Source organism: Oncorhynchus kisutch, linkage group LG2 (genome assembly GCF_002021735.2).
Source record: "Oncorhynchus kisutch isolate 150728-3 linkage group LG2, Okis_V2, whole genome shotgun sequence".
In the NCBI taxonomy this organism is placed as follows: Eukaryota; Metazoa; Chordata; class Actinopteri; order Salmoniformes; family Salmonidae; genus Oncorhynchus; species Oncorhynchus kisutch.
Window position 1 is genome coordinate 806,184 of NC_034175.2, and position 9,605 is coordinate 815,788.

A 9,605-nucleotide genomic window follows, 5' to 3' on the forward strand; every position below is an offset into this window, starting at 1 on the left:
CTCTGCACCTTGGATAGAAACGCTTGTCCTGCCTCATCCAGCAGTGTAGCCTAGTGGTTAGAGCATTGGACTAGTAACCGGAAGGTTGCGAATTCAAACCCCCGAGCTGACAAGGTACAAATCTGTCGTTCTGCCCCTGAACAGGCAGTTAACCCACTGTTCCCAGGCTGTCATTGAAAATAAGAATTTGTTCTTAACTGACTTGCCTGGTTAAATAAAGGTGAAATAATTACCCAGACATGCCAATAAAATGCACTAGAGGGCAGTGTTGGAGTGTTGAGAAAAAAGGGCTGAGTAGAGGAGCTCTAATATGCTTGGAAAATACTGCTATTCTGTTCTACATAGTGATTAGTGATAGTTTGCCACATTCGTTATAAGAATCGGACCAAGGCGCAGCGTGAATATAGTTCCACATCATTTGTAATCAACTGAAACTCACCAAAACAAATTACCAAACGAAACGCTACTAGTGTGCACACAGGCACCTAATTGTAGACAAGATCCCACAAACACCAAAGGGAAATGGCTACCTAAATATGATCCCCAATCAGAGACAATGATAAACAGCTGCCGCTGATTGGGAACCATATTAGGCCTAGACATACCTAGACCTACAAAAACCCTAGACATACAAAAACTAGCGTACCCACCCTAGTCACACCCTGACCTAACCAAAATATAAAGAAAACAGAGATATCTCAGGTCAGGGCGTGACATAGTTGTTGTAGAAGGACCTTTTACAGATCGGTCCAAAAAGAAACTAGGATTCCCTTGTACTCTGTACTTATCTGAGGGTGTTGGGCTACTGACCTCAGGATGTACCCAACTTTAGCACCATGGACAGAGTTAGAAATTCAGCTGTTTGAATTCCCAGATGCCAATCAGTGTACTCATTAATTCCCTTATGAAATAGCATGTATTTAGTATATCTGGCTCCAACTGTACTCTGAGAATAAGAAGAAGCAGGGATCATGAAAACGTTTTATTTTATATAGCTATGTTTTGTTACTGTGAAAATGAATCTGTAATGAAAAAAGGGATAATGATCTCAGTGACTGTAATGATCAGTGGGTTCCTCTATCTCAGAAAGCCACTTCTGAATCTCACTGCTCTTCTTCTCTGTCTCCTCACTGCTCTTGTTCCTCAGCTCCTCACTGCTCTTCTTCTTTGTCTCCTCACTGCTCTTGTTCCTCAGCTCCTCTGCCACCCTATTTCCTGCTGAGAAGCGATTGACTCTCTTGGCTGTGGTCTCCAGAGAGATCACCTGTATCCTCTTCATGTCGTTCCTGCAGCGCAGCTCCTTCAGCTTCCTGTAGTAGACCCTGCAGCTGAAGCCCTCCATAAAGCCCAGGGTGATGTGTGTCTGCAGAGAGGACAGGCTGGGGTAGTACCACAAGCAGCTGGCACACTTATACAGCAGTTTCCCATTGAACTTCTCCAGGGCAGAGGAGGCTCTGAGGAAGCAGAAGTCCAGGCGGTCTGTGTACGACGGCTCCTTGGGCTCCACTGACCTACTGCCTCCCTTCCTCGCCGTGTGTCTGTAGGAGATGTCTGCTGGCTTCAGGGGAGGGCAGAGAGTGTGAGGTGTTTTGGAGCCAAGTATACTAGGGGGTTCTGCTGCTCTTAATGCCTGAGCATGAGAAGGACTCCACTGGGTACCTGGTGTTAGAGAAAGAATAGGGTCCTGCTGTCCCGCTATGGCAATCCTGATTCATATTTACTGTAAATCAAATGGGATGTAAATAAATATGTCATGATAGTGCTACGTTTGCCAGAAATACTTCAGAGCGCTTACCCGTTCTCTTCCTTAGCCTTTCAGTGACAAAAGGTTCTCTTAAGAAAACGTGTGAGGACTTCATTTTTTACAATAAATGGATCATGGAACCATGGAATAGAACCTAGCTAAGAAAATGGGTCAAGTGGTTTTACAAATGTTCTAGAATGGATTGGAATTCCAAATTCCAAAAGCAATGATGTCATAATGATCTCTTTGTGTATGATGATGAACTTCAATTCATTCATGGTTCTGGAGATTAGTAATAATAATATAAAATGTATTTAACTGTTATAGTGCTATTCATTACATAAATACACCTCAAAGCGATGCAAAGCAACAACAACAAAAAACAAGCAATTTAAAAACAATCAACATCATTAATCATCATGAGTATATTGACATCAAGAGACTGAAGAATTATTCAAATGCTTTAGTTTAATTTATTAGGATCCCCATTTGCTAGCTACTGCACATGTAGCATTTATTTTTCCTGGTGTCCACATAAAACGTACAAATACATTACAAAGTACACAACAGAAATAGACAATAACAACATAATATATTACATTAAATTCAAAAAGTGTTGTTTACAAATAACATAAGAGTTTTATATAGGAAAGACACCAAGAGACAACAAAAATACTATCTACACACTATTTATATATCCATATTAGTTCTTATATACAGCATAGTTAAATTACAATCTCTCTTTAGAAAGAGGAGAGGCACTTTGATGCAAGATGTTTTCTGTATCTGTTTTTTAAAGCTGAACTTGCTTTTTGCCTGAGTAACATCTGGTGGCAGAGCATTCCACCATGACATGGCTCTATACAAGCCTTTTGCTACACCCGCAATAACATCTGCTAAGTATGTGTCTCTGACCATACAATTTTGATTTGATACATAACTGAGCGATGCATTAAATCTGTTTTTCGTTTGGATACTGTGAAGATACACCATAAAGGCATGTATGGTGGGGTTTGTAAGTCTGTTTGAAGTATATGAAAAAATATTATACAAACATAAATGTTTCTTAAGAAGACTAGAAGAGAAGTAGTCCATTTCTCCTCAACCCTTAACCATGAAAGACTATCATGGTATCCATCTGCAGAGTGGTATTCTATAATGGTATCCATCTGCAAAGTGGTATTGTAAAATGGTATCCATCTGCACAGTGGTATTCTATCATAGGATCCATCTGCAGAGTGGTATTCTGTCATGCTATCCATCTGCATAGTGGTATTCTATCATGATACCCATCTGCAGAGTGGTATTTTGTCATGCTATCCATCTGCAGAGTGGTTTTCTATTATGCTATCCATCTGCATAGTGGTATTCAATCATGATATCCATCTGCATAGTGGTATTCTATCATAGGATCCATCTGCAGAGTGGTATTCAATCATGAGACCCATCTGCAGAGTGGTATTCTATCATGATACACATCTGCATAGTGGTATTCTATCATGATACCCATCTGCAGAGTGGTATTCAATCATGAACCCATCTGCAGAGTGGTATTCAATCATGATATCCATCTGCAGAGTGGTATTCAATCATGAAACCCATCTGCAGAGTGGTATTCAATCATGATACCCATCTGCAGAGTGGTATTCTATCATGTACCCATCTGCATAGTGGTATTCAATCATGATACCCATCTGCAGAGTGGTATTCTATCATGATACACATCTGCATAGTGATATTCTTGGATCACAAACCTATAAATAGGCAGCCAAGACACATCAGAAACATATTTGGCAAGATTACATTTTAGGACAGAAAATCAACCCTGTAATATCCTTTTCTGACATTAAATTGTAGTGTTGTGTAATCACACAAAAGGATATATCCCGTTATCTAACCCAGAAACACGGAACAGAACATCAAATCAATTGTTGTTGATGTAACACAGCTTGGTTCACTTTCCAAGATTATTCAGGTTAAAATAGGACAGCCTGTTCACAACCCTATTGGTTTGGTGTGGGGGGTGGTTTCAGACTCTAATCCACAGTCTAGAGTATAGATTATGGCTGTAGGCAGGAATCATGTACTGGTGACATCCTTAAGAAGCAGTGGGCTGAGATGTCATTTATTTCATCGCCCCCTGGCTCCACCCATATGTAGGATGACAGAGCGTTTTGTGTTAGAGGGACTGTCACACATTGTGACTCTCGTGAAGAAGAACAGAAACAGCACAGCATGGCAGCCTTTGTCTCGGTGAGTTCCTCTCTTCCAGGCATTTACACAACTTTGTTGACTCTCAATGCTTTGATACAAGCATTGTTTGTGAGTTGATCATTTGGGAGTGTGGTAGCAGATGGTTGAATTGTGCTAGGTAAAGAATGTATACTTTGTTTTATCGTTTCCATGGTCAATTTAAGGAATGTCTGATAGAAGAGGGGAATCATTTAGGGCTAGTCTTATAATTAGCGATGTCTTTCTCTTTCCACAGAGGCAACATATTACTGTAGGCTACTGTAACAGTTTCTGAATGTATCATGTTTATCCTTGCTTAATTTATGTGTGACACAAATACTATGCATAGAACCAAACATATAGTTATTATAAAAACATAAGTTATTGTCGCTACTATTTTTATAAACTAAGCAGAGAAAGAGTGAAACACTGTTCTCCATAGAAATGTCATAAGAAGATTTGTGGGCAACATAATGTGATGATAGCCTTTAATCCAGTGTGCGACATACAATAGAGTCAATGTACCTACTATGTTGTCCCACCTAGCTATCTTAAGATGAATGTACTATCTGTAAGTCACTCTGGATAACAGAGTCTGCTAAATTATTAACTTGTAAAATAAATAAGCGTGTTCTGGTTTAGAAGTGGGGCTATGATGCGCTTGATGCTCTCCAGACTCTAGAGAGCTGTCCTGATATCCTATTGGTGGAGGGAAGTCATTGACAGTGGGCTAGGGCCAACATGTGTGTTATCACATCTGAATTTAGCCTTGTGTTCTTTATGGGGAGAGGCCTCTAGGGTCTTGGTTTACTTTTAACCAGGTCTACATGACTTTCATTATTACAGGAAGTAGTGTGGCCTGGTTTTAATGATTTGTTTATCATCCTCACCCACTTACTTTCCTCAACGTCCTTCTTTGAATCTCTTTGGTAATTGTCTCAGCATGTCTGTAACGTTGAATAGCTAACCCCTATGGCAGTGTCTTTTACATTGACCTCTGCCCTTATTTTACCTCTCTCTCAGTTGGCCACGTGTCACCACTGCAGCATATCTTCCAGACATGGCCTTGTCTACAGGGAGTCCATGGCAGCTCTATCCAGGAACGTCATGGCTCCCAGTTACACCAGGAGGCATAGTTCACAGGCTAGAACCCTGCCACTGCGAGCTAGGGGAAGACTCATCACCCAAAGGCCTGTCGGAGAGGCCAAGAATCGGCCTAGAGCTCCAAGGTAAACATCTTACTCTATTACCTAGTAATATACAGATGTTTGGAGTTAATGGCACATATTTTGAATTGTTGAATGTAATAGAACTCATTTACAGTGTATCTTTAATATCACCATTTTTTGTCCGCCATTAAAATGGCATCAAACCTTTAAACTCTCTCTTCACAGGCCCAATCCTCCAGAGTTCATTGCCATATCTTCCTCCAAGCTGGCCGGTGTGAAACATTTTGTATTTGTCCACCTAAGGAAGCTTTTTTCATTGGGGGACACCCAGAGGCGCAGAAAGAGTGGCCTGAAACTTTTCTCCTGAAGTTTTGCAAATATAATTTGATGGTAAACATCAATGGGCTTGATGATCCACAAGGTGGCGCTCCAGTAATTCAGTAGGAAGAATCAGTGATAGAGGAGTCAGCAGGAAGATGCTCACTTGTCAAGGCTAAGACATGCAGGTACTCAGACCTCCCTCACCTGAGAGATTGAAAGAATGGTGACTGCAGGCCTATACCTTTGGCAGGAGTCTCTATGGCGACCAGTAGCCATGTGGGTGAGATGGTTCTGGGTGGAATGCAAGGCAATATTTTTGCAACACTTTTGAGCTTTCTACATATTTATTGTTCTGAGGTATGATGTAAAAAAAATCTGACATACTATTTCATTTAGTCACATGGTACAACACTTGTATCAGTATCAACTTTTAATGTGATTAGGTTTTTGAAATATAATTGAAAGTCTGTAGAGTCATATGATATTGTTGCCTCCAGCTCAGGCCAAGAAGGAGCCATTGCATATCCTGTTTAACAGTAAATTGTATTGGATCAAGTGTGAGCTTAATGACTGTATTATTATTGTTGTCAAATGTTTAATGCAATGTTATAAACATGTACAGCAGTATAATATACTTGCTTGTTTAGAAATAATATACAGAAACTAATCTAATAAAAGGCTTAAATGCTATTTGGGTAAAAATACGTTTTTAAATGTTTCACGTTTTGTTTCAAATTATTACTGAATCTATTCAGACAGGAGGGGGAGCCATAGGATAGACGCTAAAACATTGATTTGGCTCAACCAAAATCATAAAATCAAATCAAATAAAATTATATTTGTCATACACACCGAATACAACAGTGAAATGCTTACTTATAAGCCCTTAACCAAAAATGCAGTTCTAACAAAATAAGTCTTAAGTAAGTATTTACTAAATAAGTATTTACTAAATAAGATATCAAATAATTAAAGAGCAACAATAAAATAACAGTAACGAGGCTATATACAGGGGGTACTGGTACAGAGTCAATGTGCGGGGCCACAGGTTAGTCGAGGTAATTGAGGTAATATGTACATGTAGGTAGAGGTAAGTGATAATAAATAGAGAGTAGCAGCAGTGTAATTTGGCAATTCTTAGGCCCCTTCCTCTGACACCACCTGGTATAGAGGTCCTGGAAATAATGAAGCTTGGCCTCAGTGATGTACTGGCCGTACGCACTACCTTCTGTAGTGCCTTGCAGTCGGAGGCCAAGCCGTTGCCATACCAGGCTGTGATGCAACTAGTCAGGATGCTCTCGATGGTGCAGAGGTAGAACTTTTTGAGGATCTGAAGACCCATGGAAAAATCTTTTCAGTCTCCTTGAGGGAATAGGAGTTGTTGTGCCTCTTCACCACTGTCTTGGTGTGTTTAGACCATTATAGTTTGTTGGTGATGTAGACACCAAGGAACTTGAAGCTCCCAACCAGCTCCACTACAGCCCTGTTGATGAGAATGGGGCGTGCTTGGCCCTCCTTTTCTTGTAGTCCACGATCATCTTCTTTGTCTTGATCACGTTGAGGGAGAGGTTGTTATCCAGGCACCACTCTGCCCAGTCTCTGACCTCCTCCCTATAGGCTGTCTCATATAGGCTGTTAACATACATGTTAAACCAGGGATGGTCCTCTGAGCCGTGGCTGGCAGTTTTTCTTGTCCAATATCTTTTTTTTACATGTTATGTTCAGAAATTACATTTTTCCTAAAATGTTAAATAATTGTTTTAACTAGGGTCAACAGGTGGCTGAAATATAAATTTTGATCCAACTAAGGGCACCTTTGATGTTCAGAGAGCTAGCAGGTATTAAGTCACCTCCAACCCCTAGTGAGCGTTTCTAATGCCACAGCATCACTTCCAGTAACAGGCTATAGAAATACCTGAGACCAAATTAAGGGGATTACAATGTTTAGACTCTGCACCTTTGGTCCCTAGAGGGTTGCCCTCCAGCAGTCTTGTTAATCACACACACACACACTTGTATTGCCATCCTGATTGATCATTGGGAATGCATGCGGCAGCGGACATCTACGTCTGACACGTCTGAAGTTCCATATCAGTGGTTAATGTAATGACATTCTTTCCTTATCTGGTGCAATGGAATGGAACCCTATATCACAATATCTAAACTACTCTGTTTACAATGTCCACGAGAGGAAGATGATGATGAGGACTACGACGATGATAACGACAATGATGATGATGGGGATGACGACAACGATGATGACGATGATGGGTATGACGATGATGATGACGATGATGGGGATGATGATGAGGACTACGACAACGATGAGGATGATGATGACAATGATGATGGCGATGATGATGATGAGGATGGTCATGATGATGATGATGGTGATGAGGATGGTGATGATGATCAAAAGTAAACATGCATGTCTTTTCATGGGACTAAAAACGCTCAGATGACTTTTATATGTAGGCCTATTTTATGCACTGACCTTTTAACTTTCTTAGAACAGCTGTGTTTACTCTGAGGTGACACTGCAATTGATTGTTTATTTGTAAGCCACTATGAGCAGATATTTCATAACAGAGTTTAAAAAATATATAAAAAATAATTCAAACATAAACCTTGGGAACAATATTGAAATATTGAGGTAATCTGTCAGAATTATGCTGCCACACAAACATCAGGGGGCAAACTCTACATGAATATGAACCAGTTAATCTCTAATAAGCTCCTTACAGGCACCACATACATGTAGTTACTGATGACAGATTCCCACCATACGCACCTTGTTAGAGTGGCTTTAGGATGCATACTTACAATAAATTCAACGTCAATCTTGGAAAATCAATCAAATTAAAGTTTATTTGTCACGTGCGCCGAATACAACAGGTGAAATGCTTACTTACAGGCTCTAACCAATAGTGCAAAAAAGGTATTAAGGGAGGCAATAGGTAGGTAAAGATATAAAACAACAGTATAAAATACAGGCTATATACAGTAGCGAGGCTACATACAGACACCGGTTAGTCAGGCTGATTGAGGTAGTATGTACATGTAGATATGGTTAAAGTGACATTACTTGTAATGTATATAAGAAAACCAATATGAGTTCCCTATTTTGCTTACCTTCAGATAAACTCATGGGCCAAAAGGATTGACAGTAAAACCAGAGATAGGCTATATAGCTAAATCAATAGCCTTGGCATGGCTTTGGTAAAACAATGCTTTTGAACAAACAAGAAGACCATTTGTGGTTATTTGCTGGCAGAATTCCAGGAATCTGTTGAAAGTTCACAGGTACAGCATCATACCTTTGGCGCAAAGTAATGGCCAGACAATCAACACAGCATCCTTGCTCTTTCACCAGCCCCTCCGGAATAGGCGTGTCATACACGCCCATTTGTCTTTTCTACTCTTATCATTGGTCAAGGAAACCGGCTGCTTGGATATGAAAGGAGAACATACACTGTCAATCAAAATAGGGCGGGTTATGCTCTGTATGTAAAAATCGCTACGTTAGGTTAGTGAAAATGCCAGTCAGTCGAGTTAGTGTCGGTGACACGTCCAAAAAAGGTTATTTCGGTATTCGATATTCAAATTCTCCCAGAGGATAGGGGACAGAAATTTGGACAAATGGAAGAAGAGGCCAGTGAACAGATGCGACCCCTCTTGACATCCGTAAGTAACAAGTCGTGGTCACGTTTTTGTTTTGTTCACCTTTTTAAAAGTTTCTGGAAATTACTCGTTAGCTTGGTGGCTAGCGGTTCATTTGAGGCGCATTTCTCAAGAGAAAGGAATGGGTACGAAATGGGGTGGGGTTCATTTAATGCTTTGCTACCAAGGCATATCGAGATGGAAGGGACAATAAACATGTAGTTAGCTAACTTACAATAGGAAACAACTTCATTTTGTTACTTAATACGTGGTATAACGTGAGACATAGGTATGCGCATATGTTTTCCTTTGTAATTGTTGTTGGGTACCATGTGTGTGCCAGGAAGTAGCCTATATGTCGTCGGTCTCTCTAGCGATGATTCAGAGGGTGTTGAAACTGAGAGGAAAACCTTTTTATTGTTAAGAGGACATGTGCGCCCGCCCGGGGTGGTCAGAGGGTATCACCTCGTGGACTCCCA

The 9,605-nt window shown here is 40.4% G+C and overlaps 1 protein-coding gene across 1 annotated transcript in view; it reads left to right on the forward strand.

The window, feature by feature from the left end:
• The first annotated feature begins 5,036 nt into the window (after positions 1-5,036).
• The window catches only part of LOC116356745 (inversin-like), a 100,312-nt gene continuing 95,743 nt past the window's right edge, over positions 5,037-9,605 (forward strand). The window contains exon 1 of the mRNA XM_031803381.1: positions 5,037-5,205. Within this exon, the coding sequence (XP_031659241.1) occupies positions 5,037-5,205 (169 nt within the window). The remainder of the gene's footprint in view (positions 5,206-9,605) is intronic.